The 27,646-nt window shown below is 43.9% G+C and overlaps 1 protein-coding gene across 1 annotated transcript; it reads left to right on the top strand.

The window, feature by feature from the left end:
• Nucleotides 1-4,331: 4,331 nt before the first annotated feature.
• On the top strand, nucleotides 4,332-25,419 carry LOC106569558 (G-protein coupled receptor 35). The gene is made up of 2 exons (XM_045694344.1): nucleotides 4,332-4,515; nucleotides 23,627-25,419. The coding sequence occupies exon 2, from the start codon at nucleotides 23,633-23,635 to the stop codon at nucleotides 24,491-24,493; it is 861 nt and encodes a 286-aa protein (XP_045550300.1). The 5' UTR covers nucleotides 4,332-4,515; nucleotides 23,627-23,632; the 3' UTR covers nucleotides 24,494-25,419.
• The last annotated feature ends 2,227 nt before the right edge of the window (nucleotides 25,420-27,646 follow it).

The following is a 27,646-nucleotide window of genomic DNA, read 5'->3' as shown; positions in this document are numbered from 1 at the left end:
TTCAAATGTTCATAGATGACCAGCAAGGTCAAATAATAATAATCACAGTGGTTGTCGAGGGGTCTGGTCAGCACCTCAGGAGTAAATGTCAGTTGGCTTTTCATAGCAGATCATTCAGAGTATCTCTACCTCTCCTGCTGTCTCTAGAGAGTTGAAAACAGCAGGTCTGGGACAGGTAGTACATCCGGTGAACAGGTCAGGATTCCATAGCCAGAGGGAGAACAGTTGAAACTGGAGCAGCAGCACGGCCAGGTGGACTGGGGACAGCAAGGAGTCATCAGGCCAGGTAGTCCTGAGGCATGGTGCTAGGGCTCAGGTCCTCCGAGAGAGAGAAAGAAAGAAAGAAAGAAAGAAAGAAAGAAAGAAAGAAAGAAAGAAAGAAAGAGAGAAAGAAAGAAAGAGAGAGAATTAGAGAGACCATAGTTAAATTCACACAGGACACCGGATAAGACAGGAGAAATACTCCAGATATAACAGACTGACCCTAGCCCCCCAACACATAAACTACTGCAGCATAAATACTGGAGGCTGAGACAGGAGGGGTCGGGAGACACTGTGGCCTCGTCCGACGTTACCCCCGGACAGGACCAACCAGGCAGGATATAATCCCACCCACTTTGCCAAAGCACAGCCCCCACACCACTAGAGGGGTATCTTCAACCACCAACTTACCATCCTGAGACAAGGCCGAGTATACCCCACAAAGATCTCCGCCACGGCACAACCCAAGGGGGGGCGCCAACCCGGACAGGAAGATCACGTCATTGACTCAACCCACTCAAGTGACGCACCCCTCCTAGGGACGGCATGGAAGAGCACCAGTAAGACAGTGACTCAGCCCCAGTAGTAGGGTTAGAGGCAGAGAATCCCACTGGAGAGAGGGGAACTGGCCAGGCAGAGACTGCAAGGGTGATTCGTTTCTCCAATGCCTTTCCATTCACCTTCACACTCCTGGGCCAGCCTACACTCAATCATAGGACCTACTGAAGAGATGAGTATTCAATAAAGACTTAAAGGTTGAGACCGAGTCTGCGTCTCTCACATGGGTAGGCAGACCATTCCATAAAAATTGAGCTCTATAGGAGAAAGCCCTACGTCCAGCTGTTTGCTTAGAAATTCTAGGGACACTAAGGAGGCCTGCGTCTTGTCACTGTAGCGTACGTGTAGGTATGTATGGCAGGACCAAATCGGAAAGCTAGGTAGGAGCAAGCCCATGTAATACTTTGAAGGTTAGCAGTAAAACCTTGAAATCAGCCCTTGCCTTAACAGGAAGCCAGTGTAGAGAGGCTAGCACTGGAGTAATATGATCAAATGTTTTGGTTCTAGTCAAGATTCTAGCAGCTGTGTTTAGCACTAACTAAAGTTTATTTAGTGCTTTATCCGGTTAGTCGGAAAGTAGAGCATTGCAGTAGTCTAACCTAGAAGTGACAAAAGCATGGATACATTTTTCTGCATCATTTTTGGATAGAAAGTTTCTGATTTTTGCAATGTTACATAGATGGAAAAAGCTGTCCTTGAAACAGTCTTGATATGTTCGTCAAAAGAGAAATCAGGGTCCAGAGTAACGCCGAGGTCCTTCCCAGTTTTATTTGAGACGACTGATCAACCATCAAGATTAATTGTCAGATTCAACAGAAGATCTCTTGACTCTGTACCGGTACATTGACTCTGTACCGGTTCCCCCTGTATATACAGTGAGGGAAAAAAGTATTTGATCCCCTGCTGATTTTGTACGTTTGCCCACTGACAAAGAAATGATCAGTCTATCATTTTAATGGTAGGTTTATTTGAACAGTGAGAGACAGAATAACAACAAAAAATTCAGATAAACCCATGTCAAAAATGTTATAAATTGATTTGCATTTTAATGAGGGAAATAAGTATTTGACCCCCTCTCAATCAGAAAGATTTCTGGCTCCCAGGTGTCTTTTATACAGGTAACGAGCTGAGATTAGGAGCACACTCTTAAAGGGAGTGCTCCTAATCTCAGTTTGTTACCTGTATAAAAGACACATGTCCACAGAAGCAATCAATCAATCAGATTCCAAACTCTCCACCATGGCCAAGATCAAAGAGCTCTCCAAGGATGTCAGGGACAAGATTGTAGACCTACACAAGGCTGGAATGGGCTACAAGACCATCGCCAAGCAGCTTGGTGAGAAGGTGACAACAGTTGGTGCAAGTTTTCGCAAATGGAAGAAACACAAAAGAACTGTCAATCTCCCTCGGCCTGGGGCTCCATGCAAGATCTCACCTCGTGGAGTTGCAATGATCATGAGAACGGTGAAGAATGAGCCCAGAACTACACGGGAGGATCTTGCCAATGGCAGCTGGGACACAATTGGTAACACACTACGCCGCGAAGGACTGAAATCCTGCAGCGCCCGCAATATCCCCCTGCTCAAGAAAGCACATATACATGCCCGTCTGAGGTTTGCCAATGAACATCTGAATGATTCAGAGGACAACTCGGTGAAAGTGTTGTGGTCAGATGAGACCAAAATGGAGCTCTTTGGCATCAACTCAACTCGCCGTGTTTGGAGGAGGAGGAATGCTGCCTATGACCCCAAGAACACCATCCCCACCGTCAAACATGGAGGTGGAAACATTATGCTTTGGGGGTGTTTTTCTGCTAAGGGGACAGGGCAACTTCACCGCATCAAAGGGACGATGGACGGGGCCATGTACCGTCAAATCTTGGGTGAAAACCTCCTTCTCTCAGCCAGGGCATTGAAAATGGGTCGTGGATGGGTATTCCAGCTTGACAATGATCCAAAACACACGGCCAAGGCAACAAAGGAGTGGCTCAAGAAGAAGCACATTAAGGTCCTGGAGTGGCCTAGCCAGTCTCCAGACCTTAATCCCATAGAAAATCTGTGGAGGGAGCTGAAGGTTCGAGTTGCCAAACGTCAGCCTCGAAACCTTAATGACTTGGAGAAGATCTGCAAAGAGGAGTGGGACAAAATCCCTCCTGAGATGTGTACAAACCTGGTGGCCAACTACAAGAAACGTCTGACCTCTGTGATTGCCAACAAGGGTTTTGCCACCAAGTACTAAGTCATGTTTTGCAGAGGGGTCAAATACTTATTTCCCTCATTAAAATGCAAATCAATTCATAACATTTATACATGCGTTTTTCTGTTTTTTTTTGTTGTTATTCTGTCTCTCACTGTTCAAATAAACCTACCATTAAAATTATAGACTGATCATTTCTTTGTCAGAGGGCAAACGTACAAAATCAGCAGGGGATCAAATACTTTTTTCCCTCTCTGTAGCCTCACTATTGTTATTTTACTGCTGCTCTTTAATTGTTGTTACTGTTATTTTTATCTATTTTTTACTTCACACTTATTTTTTCTTAATACTGCATTGTTGGTTAAGGGCTTGTAAGTAAGCATTTCTTTCACTGTAAGGTCTACAACTGTTGTATTCGGCGCATGTGACATACAATTTGATTTGATCTTAGTCTTTACACTGAAATAGGTTCTGATAGTAGTGTTTTGAATGTATCACATTAGTGTGATTTCGGTTGTCACTAAGTTAGATTCATTTGATGTGTGTGTGTGTGTGTGTGTGTGTGTGTGTGTCTCATTTGTAAGCAGAGTTTCATTTTGAGCAGGGAGTACATGATTTTGATTGCTGTGTATCATATTGCAATATGTCTGTGGAGTTTGAGGAAATATGCTAATTGTTTTATGTTTTGTGTTTAGAGTTTTGAGTGCCTGAGATGTTGTTTCAGCAAACGTGTTTTGTGGGAAAAACTGTAATATAAACAACCTTGCTGTTGGGGATGATTGGGGCTGGATTTGACCTCTACCCCGGTCTCTCCGCTGACCTGTTTTTCCACTTTAACACTCCTGATGGAAATTGTCCCTTTAGGAGATATTGCATAAGACAAAAAGGAATGGAAGAAAAAGTCCTGAATGTGGAGAGGTGAAATGGTTGAGATGAAAATACAGCTTTGCAATATGTCACACATATTTTACCACGTCTTACATTTACATGTAGACCACCTAAAGCCAAAAACTGTTACACTTTTCAGAGTGATTATTTCAACCATTTCAGTTTCAGAGGAAGGAGTTCAGTCAAGTCACCTTTCTCATCTGAAGATACTCTGGTGAAAGAACACCCTCCAAACCTCAGTACTTTCTTTATTGTGCTTGAACACAGAGAGCAGCCAGTACACTGCTAGCATGTGGTTTAGTCTTGGCCTAGTTATATAAGTCACACTCCCACTGCTGCCCTGTTGACATGGCAACAATGCTATCTCCGTGACAACAGAGAGAAGGGCTGATGTATGGGGCCCTATCACATAATCACAAAGCTAAACATGCAAATTGAGCTACCCCAGATAGTCTTTTTATTTGACTGACATATACTTCCTCTATTAAAGTTTAGATAGAAACTACTTTACAGCCGTTTCAAAAGAGCATATAGCAATCATTGCATGTCAAATTTGAACTTACACCTGATTTTCGGCGCAATCTTCTAAATCAAGAAAAGTTCAATTGAACGGTGAGTAATGATTGGGTTTAAACATTAAATTATGTGTAGGCCACAGACATGGAGAATATTTGATAAATGTCCAACTTCAATAACAATATATTGCAATAATCCAATGTATTGACAATATTTAGATAATCTGATGCCATTTATCAATAATGTATTTTACAGTGCAAGACTGTAATAGTGAAAAAAATAGAAAGGGAAAATCTCTTAGTAGCTTTGCAGATGTACTACTCAGTTAGTGGTAACCCCACAGGAATCAGTTCAATACAGAATTCTCTATTCCTTTTAACTCTAGATGCCTTGTTTGCCGTTTAACCTTGATACTGACAAAAATAAGTAAAAAAAACACTTATTCTAAAGCCATTTTCTTTGCAAGGAGTGATGGATTGTTGTGTAAAAATATTTGACTGCAAAAGTGGTATAATATCTAGATATTCTGACACAACCCCTAAACTCTAAAAGTGGTATAATATCTAGATATTCTGACACAACCCCTAAACTCTTAAAGTGCATAATAATGCCTGGCTGTAGTAGGGTTGGGCCACATAAGCTCATGTAACCCAATATCGCAAGCTCTGATATCTCTAAAATGTGCAATACAAGTAATCAGTGGTTTGGCCAACATACACAAACAAACATTAGGATATCTTACTGCATCTTGGAAATACAGACCTGTAAACACAGAGATACAACAGGTGGAAATATCAGCTATTAATATTTATGATGAATGTAAGCTTTTTTTTGGTAGCTGATTAACAACTTTCCAAGTCAAATGTCCTTTCATTCAGTGGTGTGTGGTCCTGCCTGACAAAAAATACATACAGTTATATGTTTTTTGATGGTGTGGCTATTGTAAACTGCTCTAAGGAAAACAAGTGGGCTCAGATATCGAAACTATATTTTTTGGGGTCCAGGGTTCCTTGAATGATTTTAATATTTTTAGCCCATACTCAGTGGTGGAAAAAGTATTAAATTGTCATACCTGAATAAAAGTAAAGATACCTTAATAGAAAATGGCTCAAGTAAAAGTGAAAGTCACCCAGTAAAATATTACTTCAGTAATTTGGTTTTAAGTAAATGGAGTTGCTATAATGTACTTAAGTATCAAAAGTAAAAGTATAAACCATTTCAAATTCTTTATATTATGCAAACCAGACGGCACAATTTTCTTGTTATTTTATTGACGGATAGCCAGGGGCACACTAACACTCAGACATCATTTACAAATGAAGCATTTGTGTTGAGTGAGTCCCTCAGATAAAAGGCAAAAAGGATGACCAGGGATGTTCTCTTGAAGTGTGTGATTTGGACAATTTTTCTGTCAGGCTAAACGCATGTGGCAAGAAGTGCATGATTTTCTTTAGGAATGTAGTGAAGTAAAAGTAAAAGTTGACAAAAATATAAATAGTAGAGTACAGATACTCCAAAAAACGACTTAAGTAGTACTTTAAAGTATTTTTATTTAAGTACTTTACACCACTGCCCCTACTCTTGCAATTTAGTCAGGGAGTCAGCACAGATTATTTTTGATGCCAGCCTGGATTATGCCTCAAATCCAAGATGGCGTCCAAAATCCAATATGGCTGCCATAATACCATTTGATAGAGGTCAAATCACGTGCAAATATGAATTTTGTAGATGAGAGTAATTTTTTTAATGTCCATAAAGACTGTTTTGGTGTAAATCAGTTGTATTTTGAATCCATTATGGCCAACATAATTACACTCAGACACCTTTTATTTATTTTATTTAACCTTTATTTAACTAGGCCTTCGCCTGCATATAAAATGCTCGGATTTATTTTGTATCCTCTCCCCTGTAGCTATTCCCCAGGTCGTTGCTGTAAATGAGAATGTGTTCTCAGTCAATTTACCTGGTAAAATAAGGATTAAATAAATAAATAAAATTGCTTTTGGTATAACTAGGATTATGAGTGGTACTGCCATGCCTCTGTTGTGTTTGAATAGCTGAAGCCAACTAGCTTTTCAATGTGTGTTCATGTTGTCCGCTACACAAGCACATAGTAGCGTAACCAAGTTACAGGAAACCTGTAATACAACAGTCAGCCACTCTAGTAGTGTATGTGTACAGCTCTAACATTTTCCCTCTTTTCCCCACTGAAACTAAGTGTGTGAGGTTGATTCCAAGTCTTTGAGGTGACCAGGACATGAGTGTGTCCTATCAGGGTGAGGAGAAAAAGTAGCCAGTAGTGACTGTAGTTCTGGGGCCTAACCTGGTTGCACAGCTAACTGGTCATTCTGGGGTAGTGGTTGTAGTTCTGGGGCTTGATCAGGTTGAACAGCTAACTGGTCATTCTGGGGTAGTGGTTGTAGTTCTGGGGTCTAATCAGGTTGAACAGGAAGCTGGTCATTCTGGGGTAGTGGTTGTAGTTCTGGGGTCTAATCAGGTTGAACAGCTAACTGGTCATTCTGGGGTAGTGGTTGTATTTCTGGGGCCTGATCAGGTTGAACAGCTAACTGGTCATTCTGGGGTAGTGGTTATATTTCTGGGGCCTGATCAGGTTGCACAGCTAACTGGTCATTCTGGGGTAGTGGTTGTAGTTCTGGGGCCTGATCAGGTTGAACAGCTAACTGGTCATTCTGGGGTAGTGGTTGTAGTTCTGGGGTCTAATCAGGTTGAACAGCTAACTGGTCATTCTGGGGTAGTGGTTGTATTTCTGGGGCCTGACCATGATGCACAACTAGCTGGTCATTCTGGGCAAGCTGCAGCGACAAGGGAAGTTTCCTTCCTGTATGACCGGCGCGGTATTGGGGCTGTGCTGGTGATCAGTTTCCATTTCTACAGCAGTTGGGAGCAGGCCCTCAGCACATTAAGCTTGCATGCCAATGAGACCCATTGACTAACTGGAATGTTATCTTAGCCTGAATGATGCTGGGAATACGCCAGTAGTGGAATGGTTGGTTGTCTGGTTGTCAAAGAGAGTCTGTGAAAGGGCTGTCTCAAACAGACCGGCCCTTAGATATTTCCAACACTTAATTGACCTGTAGTTGGAGTTTTCTATATTGAATGTGACAAAAAGTCCAGCTGGTCACATCCTACATATTCCTTTATATTCCTCTTGAAGTCGGGTAGGATGATTATTTGGCTGATATTAACAGTGGGTAGTTCGCTGTGATTACGGTCTGGGGCAGACCCCGCAGGAGATGAGGCGGGTGACAGAACCTGTGAGGGTGACCTCAGGTTACCGAGCGGTTACTTAGAGTAAGTCATGGACTATTTGTATTTATCTTTATTATGGATCCCCAAGGCAGCAGTTACTCTGCCTGGGGTCCAGCAAAAATAAGGCAGTTTATACACTTTAAAAACATTACAATACATTCACAGATTTCACAACACACTGTGTGCCCTCAGGCCCCTACTCCACCACTACCACATATCTACAGTACAAAATCCATGTGTACGTGTGTATATAGTGCGTATGTTATCGTGTGGGTGGGTGTATATGCATATGTCCGTGCCTATGTTTGTGTTGCTTCACAGTCCCCGCTGTTCCATAAGGTGTATTTTTATTTGTTTCTTAAATCGAATTGTACTGCTTGCATCAGTTACTTGATGTGGAATAGAGTTCCATGTAGTCATGGCTCTATGTAGTACTGTGCGCCTCCCATTGTCTGTTCTGGACCTGGGGACTGTGACTGGACCTCTTGTGACAAGTCTTGTGGGGTATACATGGGTGCCCGAGCTGTGTGCCAGTAGTTTAGACAGACAGCTCAGGTGTATTCAATATGTCAATACCTCTCACAAATGCAAGTAGTGATGAAGTCAATCTCTCTTCCACTTTGAGCCAGGAGAGATTTGACATGCATATCATTAATATTATCTATCTGTGTACATCCAAGGGCCAGCTGTGCTGCCCTGTTCTTAGCCAATTGCAATTTCCCTATGTCCTTTTTTGTGGCACCTGACCACACGACTGAACAGTAGTCCAGGTGTGACAAAACTAAGGCCTATAGGACCCACCTTGTTGATAGTGCTGTTAAGAAGATAGAGCAGTGCTTTATTATGGACAGACTTCTCCCCATCTTAGCTACTGTTGTATCAATATGTTTTGACCATGACAGTTAACAATCTAGGGTTAATACAAGCAGTTTAGTCACCTCAACTTGCTCAATTTCCACATGATTTATTACAAGACTTAGTTGAGGTTTAGGGTTTAGAGAATGATTTGTCCCAAATACAATGCTTTTTAGTTTTAGACATACTTATTCCTTGCCACCCACTCTGAAACTAACTGCAACTCTTTGTTAAGTGTTGCAGTCATTTCAGTCACTGTAGTAGCTGACATGTATAGTGTTGAGTCATCCGCATACATAGACACTCTGGATTTACTCAAAGTCAGTGGAAGGTCATTAGTAAACATTGAAAAAAGTAATGGGCCTAGACAGCTGCCCGGGGGAATTTCGGATTCTACCTGGATTATGTTGGAAAGGCTTCCATTAAAGAACACCCTCTGTGTTCTGTTAGCCAGGTAACTCTTTATCCACAATATGACAGGGGGTGAAAGCTATAACACATACATTTTTCCAGCAGAAGACTATGATCTAATGTCTAAAGCCGCACTGAAGTCTAACAAAACAGCCCCCACAATATTTTTATCATCAGTTTCTCTCAGCCAATCATCAGTCATTTGTGTAAGTGCTGTGCTTGTTGAATGTCCTTCCCTATAAGCAGGCTGAAAGTTTGTTGTCAATTGGTTTACTGTAAAATAGCATTGTATCTGGTCAAAAACAGTTTTTATCCAAAAGTTTACTAAGGGTTGGTAACAGGCTGATTGGTCTGCTATTTTAGCCAGTAAAGGTGGCTTCACTATTCTTAGGTAGTGGAATGACTTTTGCTTCCCTCCTAGCCTTGGGGCACACACATTCTAGTCGGCTTAAATTGAAAATATGGCAAATAGGAGTGGCAATATTGTCCTCAGTAATTTTCCATCCAGGTTGTCAGACCCAGGTGGCTTGTCATTGTTGATAGACAACAATCCTTTTTTCACCTCTTTCACACTCAATTTACGGAATTCTAAATTACAATGCTTGTCTTTCATAAGTGTCAGCGTTTGTTGCTGGCATGCCATGCCTAAGTTTGCTAATCTTGCCAATGAAAAAATCATTAAAGTAGTTGGCAATATCAGTTGGTTTTGTGATTCAATGAATGATGGAGCTGAGTTTGCCTTTTTTCCCAAAATTTCATTTAAGGTGCTCCAAAGCTTTTTACTGTCATTTTTATTTAATTTCAGCTTTGTTTCATAGTGTAGATTCTTTTTCTTTTTATTCAGATTAGTCACATGATTTCTCAATTTGCAATACATATGCCAATTGGTTGTGCAGCCAGACGTATTTGCCATTCCTTTTGCCTCATCCCTCTCATCCCTCTCAACCATACAATTGTTCAATTCCTCATCAATCCACAGGGATTTAACAGTTTTAACAGTTATTTTCTTAAATGGTCGCCTCGCTTCGCGTTCTTGTTTTTTTATGTATTATTTTTGACATTGTTACCCCAGGAAATCTTAAGTCTTATTACATACAGCTGGGAAGAACTATTGGATATAAGAGCAACGTCAGCTTACCAACATTATGACCAGGAAAATGACTTTCCCGAAGCGGATCCTCTGTTCGGACCACCACTCAGGACAATGGATCTGATCCCATTAGGCGATCCAAAACAACGGCGCCACAGAAGGGGCAGATGGAGCGGTCTTCTGGTCAGGCTCCGTAGACAGGCACATCGCTCACCGCTCCCGAGTATACTACTCGCCAATATCCAGTCTCTTGACAACAAGGTAGATGAAATTCGAGCAAGGGTTGCCTTCCAGAGACATCAGAGATTGTAACATTCTCTGTTTCACGGAAACATGTCTCACTAGGGATATGTTGTCAGGTACAGCCACCCGGTTTCTTCACGCATCGCACCGACAGAAACAAATATCTCTCTGGTAAGAAGAAGGGTGGGGGTGTATGCCTTATGATTAACTCTTAGATTATAATCAGAGCCATATATATCCACCCCAAGCAGACACCTCGATGGCCCTGAAAGGACTTCACCGGACTCTATGTAACCTGGAAACCATATATCCTGAGGCTGCATTTATTGTAGCTGGGGATTTTAACAAAGCTAATCTGAAAACAAGGCTCCCTATATTTTATCAGCATATCGAATGTGCGACTCGAGCTGGCAGCATTCTGGACCATTGCTACTCTAACTCCCCCAATGCATACAAAGCCCTCTCCCGCCCTCCTTTTGGCAAATCTGACCACGACTCCATTTTGTTGCTTCCAGCCTATAGACAGAAACTAAAACAGGAAACGCCCGCGCTCAGGTCTGCTCAACGCTTGTCCGACCAATCAGATTCCACGCTTCAAGATTGCTTTGATCACGTGGACTGGGATATGTATGTTCTGGATAGCCTCAGACAACAACATTGATGTATACGCTGACTCGGTGAGCGAGTTTATTAGCAAGTGCATCGGTGATGTTGTACCCTTGGTGACTATGAAAACCTTCCCTAACCAGATACCATGGATTGATGGCAGCATTCGCGCAAAACTGAAAGCTCGAACCACTGCTTTTAATCATGGCAAGGTGACCGGAAACATGACCGAATACAAACAGTGTAGCTATTCCCTCCGCAAGGCAATCAAACAAGCTAAGCGTCCGTATAGAGACAAAGTAGAGTCACAATTCAATGGCTCAAACATGAGACGTATGTGAGAGGGTCTACAGTCAATCACGGACTACAAAAAGAAAACCAGCCCCATCGCGGACACCGACGTCTTGCTCCCAGACAAATTAAACAACTTCTTTGCTCGCTTTGAGGACAATACAGTGCCACTGACACGGCCCACTACCAAAGCCTGCGGGCTCTCCTTCACCGTGGCCAACGTGAGTAAAACATGTAAACGTGTTAGCCCGCGCAAGGCTGCCGGCCCAGACGGCATCCCTAGCTAAGTCCTCAGAGCATGCGCAGACCAGCTGGCTGGTGTGTTTACGGACATATTAAATCAATCCCTATCCCAGTGCTGTTCCCACATGCTTCAATGGGCCACCATTGTTCCTGTTCCCAAGAAAGCTAAGGTAACTGAGCTAAACGACTATCGCCCAATAGCACTCACTTTTGTCATCATGAAGTGCTTTGAGAGACTAGTCAAGGATCATATCACCTCCACCCTACCTGATACCTCAGACACACTCCAATTTGCTTACCGCCCCAATAGGTCCACAGACGACACAATCGCAATCACACTGCACACTGCCCTAACCCATCTGGACAAGAGGAATACCTATGTCAGAATGCTGTTCATCGACTACAGCTCAGCATTTAACATCATAGTACCCTCCAAACTCGTCATTAAGCTCGAGACCCTGGGTCTCGACCCCACCCTGTGCAACTGGGTCCTGGACTTTCTGACGGGCCGGGTGGTGAGGGTAGGAAACAACATCTCCACCCTGCAGATCCTCAACACTGGCTCCCCACAAGGGTGCGTTCTCAGCCCTCTCCTGTACTCCCTGTTCACCCATGACTGCGTGGCCATGCATGCCTCCAACTCAATCATCAAGTTTGCAAGACAATCAAGACACTACAGTGGTAGGCTTGATTACCAACAATGACGAGACGGCCTACAGGGAGGAGGTGAGGGCCCTCGGAGTGTGGTGTAAGGAAAGTAACCTCACACTCAACATCAACAAAACAAAGGAGATGATCGTGGACTTCAGGAAACAGCAGAGTGACTGCGGGCCGTCTCAGGAGGTTCCGGACTGCGGGCCGTCTCAGGAGGTTCCGGACTGCGGGCCGTCTCAGGAGGTTCCGGACTGCGGGCCATCTCAGGAGGTTCCGGACTGCGGGCCGTCTCAGGAGGTTCCGGACTGCGGGCCATCTCAGGAGTTTCCCGGACTGTAGGCCGTCGCTGCAGGCTCCATGCCGTGGATCATCACTGCAGGCTCCGCGCCATGGATCACCACTGGAGGCTTTGTGCCATGGATCATCCCTACAGGCTCCGGGCCATGGATCATCCCTACAGGCTTCTTGCCATGGATTATCCCTACAGGCTCCGGGCCATGGATCATGCCTACAGGCTTCGTGCCATGGATCATCACTGGAGGCTTTCGGACCATGGATCATCACTGGAGGCTTCTTACGTGGAGCCGGAACAGGTCTCACCGGACTGGGGAACGTTGCTGGGGAACGTCGCCTAAAGCTCTGGACTGGGAACTTTCGCCGGAGGCTCTGGACTGGGAAGACACACTGGAGGCCTGATGCGTGGGGCTGGCACAGGTGGCGCCAGACTGGTAACACACACCTCAGGGTGAGTGCGAGGAGCAGGAACAGGACACACCGGACTGGGCAGGTGCACTAGAGACCTGATGCGTGGGGCTGGCACAGGTGGCGCCAGACTGGTGACACGCACCTCACAGTAAGCACGAGGAGTTGGCTCAGGTCTCCAACCTGACTCTGCCAATCTCCCCATGTGCCCCCCCCCCCCATTTGTTGGGGGGGCTGCCTCTCGTGCTTCCCTCATTGCCGTGCTCTCGCTGCCTCCACCTGTTCCCATGGGAGGTGCTTTTCTCCTGCCCCTCAAGCTGAACCTCGGCAAGACGGAGCTGCTCTTCCTCCCGGGGAAGGACTGCCCGTTCCATGATCTCGCCATCACGGTTGACAACTCCCTTGTGTCCTCCTCCCAGAGTGCTAAGAGCCTTGGCGTGACCCTGGACAACACCCTGTCGTTCTCCACCAACATCAAGGCGGTGACCCGATCCTGTAGGTTCATGCTCTACAACATTCGCAGAGTACGACCCTGCCTCACACAGGAAGCGGCGCAGGTCCTAATCCAGGCACTTGTCATCTCCCGTCTGGATTATTGCAACTCGCTGTTGGCTGGGCTCCCTGCCTGTGCCATTAAACCCCTACAACTCATCCAGAACGCCGCAGCCCGTCTGGTGTTCAACCTTCCCAAGTTCTCTCACATCACCCCGCTCCTCCGCTCTCTCCACTGGCTTCCAGTCGAAGCTCGCATCCGCTACAAGACCATGGTGCTTGCCTACGGAGCTGTGAGGGGAACGGCACCTCCGTACCTTCAGGCTCTGATCAGGCCCTACACCCAAACAAGGGCACTCCGTTCATCCACCTCTGGCCTGCTCGCCTCCCTACCTCTGAGGAAGCACAGTTCCCGCTCAGCCCAGTCAAAACTGTTCGCTGCTCTGGCACCCCAATGGTGGAACAAGCTCCCTCACGACGCCAGGACAGCGGAGTCAATCACCACCTTCCGGAGACACCTGAAACCCCACCTCTTCAAGGAATACCTGGGATAGGATAAAGTAATCCTTCTAACCCCCCCTTAAAAGATTTAGATGCACTATTGTAAAGTGGTTGTTCCACTGGATATTATAGGTGAATGCACCAATTTGTAAGTCGCTCTGGATAAGAGCGTCTGCTAAATGACTAAAATGTAAAATGTAAATGTAATTCCTCCAAAGCCCTGGATATACTCCTCCTTATCTCCTCAAAAGTCCACTGGTCCATACCACGCTGCTTGGTTATATTGTGGTGGGAGATTCTGTCACGGTTGTCGTAGGAAGGAGCGGACCAAAGTGCAGCGTGTGTGGCGTTCCACATTTTATTTTCACTGTGAAACGATGCAATACATATAAATAAACTGAATAACAAAACAACAAACCGTGACGCAGAGGTGAAACATACACTAACTCAAAGACAATCTCCCACAAACCCAGGTGGGAAAAACACCTACTTAAGTATGATCTCCAATTAGAGACAACGAGGACCAGCTGCCTCTAATTGGAGATCATCCCAAACAAAACCCAACATAGAAATACAAAACTAGAACATAACAACATATAAAAATTAAATTAGAAAAAAACCCTGTCACGCCCTGACCTACTCTACCATAGAAAATAACAGCTTTCTATGGTCAGGACGTGACAGCATGCTTATTAGTAACTGGAATCATCAATTTCATAAATGTGTCAAGTGCAGTGTCTGTTTGCTGCTCATTACCACAGACTAACACATATTCTTTACATCAACAGCATAGGAATCACTACAAAACTTATTGGAACTTTGGTTTTCCTTGATATGGTTACTATATTGTGATCACTACATCCGATGGATCTGGATACTGCTTTCAAGCAAATTTCTGCAGCGTTAGTAAAGATGTGATCACTACATGTTGATGATTTCATTCCTGTGCTGTTTATAACTACTCTGGTACGTTGACTGATAACCTGAACCAAGTTGCAGGTACTGGTTACAGTTTGAAGCTTTTTCTTGAGTGGGCAGCTTGATGAAAGCCAGTCAATATTTAAATCACCCAGAAAATATACCTCTCTGTTGATATCACATACATGATCAAATTTTTCACACATGTTATTTAGCACTTGGTGGTCTATAGCAGATGAACCTGTAGCCATATTAATTCAACAGTATTTAACATGAGATCCTGTCTAATCTTTACAGGAATGTGGTTCTGAATATAAAAAGCAACACCTCCACCATCAGCATTTCTATCTTTCCTGTAAATGTTATAACCTTGTATTACTACAACTGTATCATTAATGTTATTATCTAAGTGAAAGTCAGAGAGTCAGAATATGAATGTCCTCTGTCCACGCTGCCAGATCATAACCTCTGCTCAATCTGTTTGCTCTGACTCTGGTCCCATGTCTCCAGTCCCATGTCTCGTCAGTCCTGCTACCCTGTCCTGGACCCCACCCCCCCACTCTACTACTTCCTTGGATTCCTCTCCCGACCTGCTTACCCAGCCTCAACTCCCCTCGCTCCAGCCTCAGCCTCAGCACCTAGCTCCCTGCAACCCGCCCAAGCTTTCCCTGGCCTGCACCCCTTCTTCCCCCTGTTTGTCAATAAATACCTTGGTTACCTCATCCCAGTCTCCTCGTCTGAGTCTGCTCTTGGGTTCACCTGTTCCGCTCCGTGTAACAACAGGGACAGATATGATGGGTCTTTTGTTAGTGTCTAGCAGAGAGTCAATCAGCTCTTTAAAATACAGTTTCAACTGTTCAGTGCTACCCTTCATAATGTCATTAAAACCCACATGGACTACGATAGAATTGATTTCCATGTCCTGATGTAGTACATTCGGAAGCAGCTTAGTAATGTCATTTACTCAAGCTCCGGGATAGGACATTGTTTTTGCACCAGGAACAGTCACATTTCTTACCATGGTGCTGCCCAAAATCACTATGAAGTGTTGTTGATGAGGGACTCCACACATATACATTTGAAGAAGATCTGAGCTTTGATGGAAAGAGGTTGCAGAGGTGGTGGAACTGATCAAGCATGGTGCACAAAGACCACTATCTCACAGTCAATCTCCAGCCACCATACACGATTGCATATAGCATCTTTAAGTTTGATCATCCAAAGGGGCCTCATGTTTTCTATAGATTGCATGATGTCCTTGTAGGGAGTTGGGATTACTGTGCAGTTTCCCAGACCAATGCATGAGTCACCCCAGAATGAGAGCTCGTACTTTACATGCAGTTCAGTTCAGGTGTCACATGGGCTGGCCAGCCTTGGGTGATAGCAAAATAGGTACATACAGTATCTCTTGACTTATTCCCCATTTTGTTGTGTTAAAGCCTGGATTTAAAATGGATTCAATAGATTTTTTCCACACCCATCTACACATATAATTTACATAAGTATTCATACCCCTGAGTCATCATTTTGGAGAAGCACCTTTAGTGGCAGTTACAGCTGTGAGTCTTTCTGGGTAAATCTCGAAGAGTTTTGCACACCTGAATTGTACAATATTTGCCTATTATTCTTTTCAAAATTCTTCAAGCTCTGTCAAGTTGATTGTTGATAATTTCAAAAAAGTAATTTTCAAGTCTTGCCATATATTTTTATGCCAATTTAAGTCAAAACTGTAACTAGTCCACTTAGGAACATTTAATGTAGTCTTGGTAATCAACTCCACTGTAGATTTGGCATTGTATTTTAGGTTATTGTCCTGCTGAAAGGTGAATTTGTCTCCCAGTGTCTGATAAAAAGCAGACGGAACCAGATTTTCCTCTAGGATTTTTCCTGTGCTTATAGCTGTATTTTTATACTAAGAAGCTCCCTTGCCAACGACAAGCATAACCATAACATTATGTAGCCACCACAATGGGGCAGCAGCCTAGTGGTTAGAGTGTTGGGCTAGTAACTGAAAGGTTGCAAGTTCTAATCCCTGAGCTGACAAGGCACAAATGTAGCCACATTTTTTTGGGGGGGATGCCTCCTGGTCTCCTCTAGCTCCCTTAGTTTGTCCTCCCAGAATCGTCGTTCATCACTCCAAGTCCATCCTTCTCCCTGGTGCTCCAAACCCCGCTGCTTGGTCTTCGTTTGGTGGGTAGTTCTGTCAGGTGCGTCGTAAAAAGTGGACCAAAACGCAGCGGGTATATGAATACTCATGTTCTTTTATTAGAAGGAAACCAAAACAAAACACTTATACAAAAACAACGACGAAAAACAGTCCTGTAAGGCTACACAGCTATGCATGGAACATACCCACAAACACAGTGACAAAAACCCCCTACTTAAATATGGCCTCCAATTAGAAGCAACGAAGAACAGCTGCTGCCAATTGAAGGCCAAACAAACCTGAACATAGAAATAGACTAAATATACATTCAAACATAGAAATAGACAACAGAACATTACCCAAAAACCCAAGACACATAAATCAAACACACCCCTGCCACGTCCTGACCATACTATAATAACAAAATGACCCCTTACTGGTCAGGACGTGACAATGAGGTTGAAGGAATTGTCCATCGAGCGCAGAGACAGGATTGTGTCGAGGAACAGATCTGGGGAAGGGTACAAAACATTTCTGCAGCATTGAAGGTCCCCAAGAACACAGTGGCCTCCATCATTCTTAAATGAAAGAAATTTGAAAAACTGAGCAATGGGGGTTGAAGGGCGTTGGTCAGGGAGGTGATCAAGAATCCAATGGTCTCTCTGACAGAGCTCCAGAGTTTGTCTGTGGAGATGGGAAAACCTTCTAGAAGGACAACCATTTCTGCAGCACTCCACCAATAAGGCCTTTATGGTAGAGTGGCCAGACGGATGCCACTCCTCAGTAAAAGCCACATGACAACCCACTTGGAGTTTGCCAAAAGGCACCTAAAGGACTCTCAGACCATAAGAAACAAGATTCTCTGGTCAGATGAAACCTAGATTGAACGTTTTGGCCTGAATGCCATGCTCCACGTGTGGAGGAAACCTGCTACCATCCCTACGGTGAAGCATGGTGGTGGCAGCATCATGCTGTGGGGATGTTTTTCAGCAGCAGGAACTGGGAGACTAGTCAGGATCGAGTGAAAAATGAACGGAGCAAAGTACAGAGAGATCTTTGATGAAAACCTGCTCCAGAGCACTCAGGACCTCAGACTAGGGGGACGGTTTACCTTCCAACAGGACATTGACCTTAGGCACACTGCCAAGACAATGCAGGAGTGTCTTCGGGACAAGTCTCTGAATGTCCTTGAGTGGCCAGTCAGAGCCCAGACTTGAACCTGATCGAACATCTCTGGAGAGACCTGAAAATGTCTGTGCAGCGATGCTCCCCATCAAACCTGACAGAACTTGAGAGGATCGGCAGAGAAGAATGGGAGAAACTCTCAAATGCAGGTGTGGTAAGCTTGTAGCGTCATACTCAAGAAGACACGAGGCTGTAATCGCTGCCAAAGGTGCTTCAACAAAATACTGAGAAAAGGGTCTGAATACTTATGTAAATGTAATATTTCAGTTTTTTATTTAATACATTTGCAAACATTTCTAAAAACCTGTTTTTGCTTTGTTATTATTGGGCATTGTGTGTAGATTGATGAGGGGATTTAAAAAATATATATATTTTAGAATAAGGCTGTAACGTAACAAAATGTGGAGTAAGTCAAGGGGTCTGAATACTTTCCGAATGTACTGAAGTTGAATTGGACTAACATACTATTGAGTTCATGCCATAAGTAAAGTAAACAAATCTGAAACATGTCTCTCAATTAAAACATGTACACTGAGTGTAGAACATTTTAGGAACACCAACTCTTTCCATGACAGGTGAATCCAGGTGAAAGCCAAGATCCTTTATTGATGTCACCTGTAAAATCCACTTAAATCAAATGAAATCAAACTTTATTTGTCACATGTGCCAAATACAACAGGTGCAGACCTTACCGTGAAATGCTTACTTACAAGCCCTTAACCAACAGTGCAGTTCAAGAAAGAGTTAAGAAAATATTTACCAAATAAACTAAAGTAAGAAATAATAAAAAGAAACACAATATAATAACAATAACGAGGCTATATACAGGGGGTACCGGTATCGAGTCAATGTGCGGGGGTACAGGTTAGTTGAGGTAATTTGTACATGTAGGTAGGGGTGAAGTGACTATGTATAGATAATAAACAGCGAGAAGCAGCAGTGTAAAAAATAAATGGGGGGGTGACAACGTAAATATTCCGGAGGCCATTTGATTAATTGTTCAGCAGTCTTATGGCTTTGGGGTAAGCCGTTTGGTCCTAGACTTGGCGCTTCATCATCGCTTGCAGTGCGGTAGCAGAGAAAGCAGTCTATGACTTGGGTGACTGGAGTCTTTGACAATTTTTTGGGCTTTCCTCTGACACCGCCTAGTATATAGGTCCTGGATGGCAGGAAGCTTGGCCCCAATGATGTACTAGGCCGTTCGCACTACCCTCTGTAGCGCCTTTACGGTCAGATGCCGAGCAGTTGCCATACCAGGCTGTGATGCAACTGGTCAGGATGCTCTCGATGGTGCAGCTGTATAACTTTTTGAGGATCTGGGGACCCATGCCAAATCATTCCAGTCTCCTAAAAAAGGTGTTATCGTGCCCTCTTTACGACTGTCTTGGTGTGTTTGAACCATGATAGTTCGTTGGTGATGTGGACACCAAGGAACTTGAAACTTTCGACCCGCTCCACTACTGTCCCGTCGATGTTAATGGGGGCCTGCTCGGCCCGCATTTTCCTGTAGTCCACGATCAGCTCCTTGTCTTTCTCACATTGAAGGAGAGGTTGTTGTCCTGGCACCACACTGCCAGGTCTTTGACCTCCTCCCTATAGGCTGTCTCATCGTTATGGTGGTCTGCTTGAAACATGTAGGTAAAATCAGACTCGGTCAGGGAGAGGTTGAAAATGTCAGTGAAGACACTTGCCAGTTGGTCCGGACATGCTCTGAGTACATGTCCTGGTAATCCGTCTGGCCCCCGCAACTTTGTGAATGTTGACCTGTTTAAAGGTCTTTCTCACATTGGCTACCGATGAGCGTTATCACACAGTCGTCTAGAACAGCTGGTGCTCTCATGCATGCTTCTGTGTTGCTAGACTCGAAGCGAGCATAAAAAGCTTTTAGCTCGTCTAGTAGGCTCGCGACACTTGGCAGCTCACGGCTTAGTTTCCCTTTGAAGTCCGTAATAGTTTTCAAGCCCTGACACATCCGACGAGCGTCATAGCCAGTGTAGTGGGATTCAATCTTAATCCTGTATTGACACTTTGTTTGATGGTTTATCTGAGGGCATAGCAGGATTTCTTATAAGCATCCGGAATAGTGTCCTGCTTCTTGAAAGCTGCAACTCTGGCCTTTAGCTCGATGTGGATGTTGCCTATAATCCATGGCTTCTGGTTGGGATATGTATGTACAGTCACTGTGGGGATGACATCGTCTATGCACTTATTGATGAAGCCGATGACTGAGGTGTTATACTCCTCAATGCCATTTGATGAATCCCGGAACATATTCCAGTCTGTGCTAGCAAAACAGTCCTGTAGCTTAGCATCCGCGTCATCTGACCACTTCCGTATTGAGCGAGTCACTGGTACTTCCTGCTTTAGTTTTTGCTTGTATACAGGAATCAAGAGGATTGAATTATGGTCAGAATCAGTGTGGACACAGGTTAAAAAATGAATTTTTAAGCCTTGAGACAATTGAGACATGGATTGTTTATGTGTGCCATTCAGAAGGTGAATGGGCAAGACAAAAGACTGAAGTGCCTTTGAACAGGGTATGGTAGTAGGTGCCAGGCTCAATGGTTTGAGTGTGTAAGGAACTGGAACGCTGCTGGGTTTTTCACGATCAACAGTTTCCCGTGTGTATCAAGAAGGGTCTACCACCCAATGGACATCCAACCAACTTGACACAACTGTGGGAAGTATTGGAGTCAACATGGGCCAGCATCCCTGTGGAACGCTTTTGACACCTTGTAAAGTCCATGCCCCGGCAAATTGAGGTTGTTCTGAGGGCAAAAGGGGCTGAATCTCAATATTAGGAAGTTACTCCTAATGTTTTGTACACTCAGTGTATATACAGAGAAAGGGGATACCTCGTCAGTTGCACAACTGAATGCATTCAACCAAAATGTGTCTTCCACATTTTACCCAACCCCTCTGAATCAGAGAGGTGCGAGGGGCTGCCTTAATCGATGTCCACAGTGCCCAGGGAGTAGTTGTTGCAGAACAGCAGATTTTCTTTCCACATTGCCAGCTCAGGGATATGAACCAGGGACCTTGATGTTACTGACACAACTGATTTTGGACGCCATAATGGATTATGAGTCAAATTTAGGGGAGCCCCCTAATATAATTGCAAGAGGCTGAACACAAAGTATACAGAGGAACCTTTGACAAAAAATATATGACAGTTTTCACTGTCTAAGCCCACTTGTTTTCCTTAGAGACACGGAGGTCAATATCGGTCCGCTAAAAAAATTTTACTTCATGTATTTGTATTTGTATTTACCAGCATTTGTAAGTTCAATCTGATAATTATCTTTCAAAACAACACAACTTATTTCTATGTGAAAACTGAAATGGTCTATTCATTCCTTTTACTAGACAATCTTATCCAGAGCAACATACATTAGTGAGTGCGTACATCATCATACTGGTCCCACATGGGAATCGAACCCACACCCCTCGCATTGCAAGCAGTATGCTCTACCAACTGGCCCACATCATCACAAACCACTTGAGGTCTCAATGTACTCAATTACTGTATTGGTCATTGTTTTTCCATCATGATGATGGAAAGTCTACAGGTACTAACCTAGATGACCTGCCTATGTACAATACAGTAATGTACATTTACATTAAGTGGTTTATAAGGATGGTGAATTAATGCTGCACAAAAAGTGGTTGTTTTCAATGTTATTTGATCAAGAAAAATATTTAATTTGATGTAAATGTTTGAGAACAGGGTTTTGTTCTTTCTGGATTCCATTAGAATGACAGAATCACAGAGAAAGGGATATAGCAACAATTCTTACAATTCCAACTATTGAATCCTGCAAGATATTGTTCTTCATTATACAACCACTTTGTTTTGCCAAAACAGAGATTCTGAAGTTTTTGCCCATGCTATAGACATCTATATCGGTCCACTAATGCAGGACTAGTAAAGGCCCACTACTTTTGTGGAAAAAAATATATTATTTCTAAGCAAACAGCTGGAGGCAGGGCTTTCTCCTATAGAGCTAAATTTTTATGGAATAGTCTGCCTACCCATGTGAGAGATGCAGACTCAGTCTCAACCTTTAAGTCTTTACTGAAGACACATCTCTTCAGTAGGTCCTATGATTAAGTGTAGTCTGGCCCAGGGGTGTGAAGGTGAACGGAAAGGCTGGAGCAACGAACTGCCCTTGCTGTCTCTGCCTGGCCGGTTCCCCTCTCTCCACTGGGATTCTCTGCCTCTACCCCTATTCCAGGGGCTGAGTCACTGGCTTACTGGTGTTCTTCCATGCCGTCCCTGGGAGGGGTGCGTCACTTGAGTGGGTTGAGTCACTGACGTGGTCTTCCTGTCTGGGTTGGCGCCCCCCCTTGGGTTGTGCCGTGGCGGAGATCGTTGTGGGCTATACTCGGCCTTGTCTCGGGATGGTAAGTTGGTGGTTGGAGATATCCCTCCAGTGGTGTGGGGGCTGTGCTTTGGCAAAGTGGGTGGGGTTATATCCTACCTGTTTGGCCCTGTCCGGGGGTTTCATCGGATGGGGCCACAGTGTCTCCTGACCCCTCCTTGGAAGAGGGGCCTGACCACGCTTTGGAAGAGGGGCGGGGGTCACAAGGCATTATTCTGCATGCTTTGGAAGAGGAGCTGGGGTCACAAGGCATTATTCTGCACACTTTGGAAGAGGGGCTGGGGTCACAAGGCATTATTCTGCACGCTTTGGAAGAGGGGCTGGGGTCACAAGGCATTATTATGCACGCTTTGGAAGAGGGGCTGGGGTCACAAGGCATTATTCTGCACGCTTTGGAAGAGGGGCGGGGTCACAAGGCATTATTATGCACGCTTTGGAAGAGGGGCGGGGTCACAAGGCATTATTCTGCATGCTTTGGAAGAGGAGCTGGGGTCACAAGGCATTATTCTGCACGCTTTGGAAGAGGAGCTGGGGTCACAAGGCATTATTCTGCACGCTTTGGAAGAGGGGCTGGGGTCACAAGGCATTATTCTGCATGCTTTGGAAGAGGAGCGGGGGTCACAAGGCATTATTTTGCACGCTTTGGAAGAGGGGCGGGGTCACAAGGCATTATTATGCACGCTTTGGAAGAGGGGCGGGGGTCACAATATCTATAAATGTAACCTCTTTTGCAGTACAATATTTTTTTACAACCATCCATTTGATAATTGGGAGACGTTAGAGATGTGAAAAAACATGTTTGTGTTTTGTTCTACCTGGGGTAAGGGTATCTCAAAAACTCACACTCTTTTATAGGATTGACCACTAGCCTAGTAGTCTCAAATGGATTTTATCCTTGTCTTCTGCACTAATCTGAAAAAAATACAAGAGGTGAAAGCAATGTGGTGAAGGTTATCCTCCAACTATTTCACATCAGACCAATTGAAGGACAGGTGAGAAGGGACAACTATTTCACATCAGACCAATTGAAGGACAGGTGAGGAGGGACAAATATTTCACATCAGACCAATTGAAGGACAGGTGAGGAGGGACAACTATTTCTGACTATGTAGATCAAGAGCCATGATCAAGGACTTCATTCTGCTTAAATCTTGTAAAAACCCATGTGACACAATGTTAAATTTGTAATAGCTTGCCTGAGTCATGTCTTCTCCTCAGGTAGCTATGTGTAACAACAACAATACCTGTGAAGTGGAGATCCTCCAAGCCGTGGGCTACCTTCCTGTGTTCCTGGTGGGCTTGCTACTCAACATGGCAGCTCTACGCGTCTTCCTTGCCAAACGAGCCATGTGGACCGACACACACATCTACATGCTGAACCTCGCAGCGGCCAACTGCTCCCTCGTGTTCTTCCTCCCCTTCCGCATCTACAACGCCTTCCACCATCTAGACAGAACACACTTCTGCACCTTCCTCATCTCCACACATTACATCAACATGTACGCCAGCATCCTCACCGTCACCGCCATCAGCATCCACCGCTACCTGGCGGTCAAGTACCCGTTCCACACCAGAACATGGCGGTCGAAGAAGGTGGCTGCAGTGGTGTGTGGGACCATATGGGTCACCGTAGTAACGATATGTGCCGTGTTCAGAAAAGACAACGATCCTCGCAAACTGGTTACGTGTTATGAAGTATCTCAAGAAAACACTTTGTCACTTGAGTTCCTTGTGGTTCTAGAGGTGCTGGGGTATCTTCTGCCAGTTCTGATTTTAGTGTTCTGTTCCACACAGACCATAAGGATTCTAATGAAGGAGAAGGATGAGGACACCACTGTGGAGAAGAGGAACATCATTGGCATTGTAACAGCCAACCTGATCGTCTTTGTGGTCTGTTACACACCCATCCATCTTGGGTTTCTGCTGAGATTCCTTTCCAAAACAAATACATGGAAATCTTTAAAATTAGTGCGTGATTTTTGGCTGGTTTGTGAATGGATCGCTACCACAAACTGCTTCCTAGATTCCATTAGTTATTATTTTCTGTTGAAACAGTTTTATTTTGAAACAGCAGATCAGCAGTAAACACACACGACCGACAATGAGTCATCATACACCTCCCTTGATGTTCTACACCGCCACAATAATGTAATCATGTTTTTGTCAACATTTCTTTCATTAAAATAATCTATTAAATGGAGTGTGTGTGTGCAAACGAGAGTACTTGCATGCGTGGGTGTGTTTGTGTGTGTGAGAGAGAGATAGATGTGTCTGTGTCTGTCCGTTTGTGGTTGTCAATGTAAACACATAATGAATGTACCATGAATGATATAAATAGACTATTTACATGGACATGACCTTTAGTTGACCTGTTAGATGGGCAAGATATTCTACTACAGCAGGTCTGGAGAGGCTTGTTTCAGTTTGCTCAGTAGGTGCTAACTTCTGTCTGTTATGTCATCAAAGCTGCAGTATAAACTGGATATCAAGCCAAGCCATAGAGCAGGGATGGACAGCTCAGCATCTTGAGGGTTCTATGTGTGGGGCTCGAACACATCTGAATAAACTAATTGCAGTCTAGAGACAACAAATGTACTGTAATTCATTGATTTTACTTAGAATGGTTAGTGTAGGGCTAGAGCAAAAGCCTGCACACATTATAGCCCCCTCAAGGATCAGAGTTGATCATCGCTGGCGTAAAGACATATTACTGTACTCATGTAAAACATAAAGGTGTGTAGAGTGATTCAAGAAGCACTCTAACACAAAGGCAATGCCCCAGCTGTTAATGACATCACATCTGACAAGCAATGATTCACCACCCAATCACATAGGGTGTATGTAATTCAATAGGATAATGTGGCCTCCTCTACTGGTCTCTTTCAATGAATCTGCCTTGACCTTAAAACCCAGGATACATGAGAATGTGTTAGATTCCAACTGTGAGCTGTCCACTTCTTTCATATCGGTACATCTGAAGGTAAAGAGATGAGAGGACGCCACGGTAGAACGCTGAGACGCACCCATGGAGTTATTGGCTGAGTTCGAGAGGATCATAAACACAATGTATCATGGGTAAATTGTGACTAACTGACTGATCTACAAATAATTATCAGTCGTTATTTATGATGCAAGGTGATTTGTAGATCAGTCAGCCGGCAGTTGCCTGCAGTCATTTGGATGCTCTAGAACACGGCCAATCTCACCCATGGCTCTTTCCTCATCTGCAAAGACTAGTTTCCACCTCCATCTAGTGGTGATACAAATGGTTGCTTGAAAGAATCCTACTGTATAACATAACAGTCAAATGAACAATCCATAAAGATTTAACAAAGATGAATACATATTCATTGTTTATTAGAATAATAAAGAATATATTGACAGGGTTCCCCATATTAACTGACTGCTGTATCCTCTCACATTAAGTGTTTATTGTGTGTGTGTGTGTGTGTGTGTGTGTGTGTGTGTGTGTACAGCCGTGAATCATAAATCAAATCATCTGGAGACCTTTTTCATTCAGCTCAGCAGGACAAGCCTGCGATTCTACTCTTTTAGAAAGAAAACAGCTACCCTCAGCTTTCAGTCAAAGGTAAATACTGTAATTCCTGTACTTGCATCTCAGTGGTGGCTGGTGGGAGGAGCTATAGGAGAACGGGCTCATTGTAATGGCTGAAATGGAGTACATAGAACGGCATCAAACATATAGAAAACATAAGTCAGACACCGTTCCATTCATTCCATTCCAGCCATTATAATGAGCCCGCCCTCCTATAGCTCCTCCCGGCAGCCTGCTCTGTTATATCTCGTTCATATCATAGTCAACCAAAACCAACATGTCAAAGGCCTGTGTCAAGAATGAAAAAACAACAACCTTAAAACCACATGGATAAGATACCTTCAAATCGATTACTTACACAAATATACATAGATAACGTTACAGTACAACTACTTTTCAAATAAGAAAAATAAAAGTTATTGTGCTTTTCCATTATGTATTACTGCACAGTATCATGAACAGGAAGTAGCCTTTGACTTTAAGGTTCCTCAGTATGACAGTTTGTTGGTGTGGAGGAAAACAATCAATACTTTGCTAGAGTATTTCAGCAAAAACTGACCTAAATTATGTACTACTGTTTATAAGTGGTTTATAAACAGACTGTCAGTGTCACCAACTTTATCAAATGGATAAGAGCAGCAAAGGCAAAATAGTTATGAAAGAAAATCAATGTTCAGTATGCTATCTGAAGGCAACATTGTGAAGTTCCTCATTGTACACAGGAACTGTACACATTTGAACAAATTATACAACATCACAGTATCAAATGTATAAAGAATCAAATGTACTGACATGGTTTTTATGGCACTTGAAAATATGTTTCCTTTTTGCTTCTGTGGTCCGTATGTCACCCAAAAGTACAGTTTAGAATGTTGGCACATAATATTGTATTGACAACAAAGGGTGAAAAGTCATCGGCAGGGTTTGATTATGAATGTCTTGTAACTGTGGCTCGGTCTTGAAACAACACCCCATGTGTGACGTCATCATTGTGCTCCTTCAATGGTAACACAGACATCTGACTGGGGTTGGGTCTTTATATACAAGTCCTTACTGCTCAGGTTCACAACAAAGCTGAACTCATTTTCCTTCTGGATGTGACTGGAGCTGTGGCTCTGATGACTTGGGAATGACAGATCACATCTTCTTCCTTGTCTCAGTGTTGTCTCTCTCTTTCTCACTCTGCCTTTCTGTTTCTCTCTCGGTCCTCCTGTCTTTCTTCTTCTCTCTCAGTCTTTCTATCTATCCCTCTCTCCATGATCACTTAAAGTAATGGAAAGTCTCTCATTAGACACTTTGACGGGTAGAATGTATGGTCCCATTTGAGCTCTGGGAAAATGTCGATTAACATGGATGAGTAAGAGTCAGGACAGTCATTTAAATCACAACCATAGTGACTATCAATCACACACACACACACAGACACACACACACACAGACACAGACACACACACACACACACACACACACACACACACACACACACACACACACACACACACACACACACACACACACACACACACACACTTCACACACACACACACACACACACACACACACACACACACACACACAGGTCAGTTTTAATAAACCCACCCTGCAGGGGACCAGACCTTAGTATCGTGGTCATTGATTCCAAGTGTATGTGAGGTGAGAGGGGCGTACAGTACTGCTCCTAA

The sequence above is a fragment of the Salmo salar genome, chromosome ssa14 (genome assembly GCF_905237065.1).
Source record: "Salmo salar chromosome ssa14, Ssal_v3.1, whole genome shotgun sequence".
In the NCBI taxonomy this organism is placed as follows: domain Eukaryota; kingdom Metazoa; phylum Chordata; class Actinopteri; order Salmoniformes; family Salmonidae; genus Salmo; species Salmo salar.
Note: the sequence above shows the minus strand (reverse complement) of the source record. Positions and strands in the feature narration are given on the sequence as shown.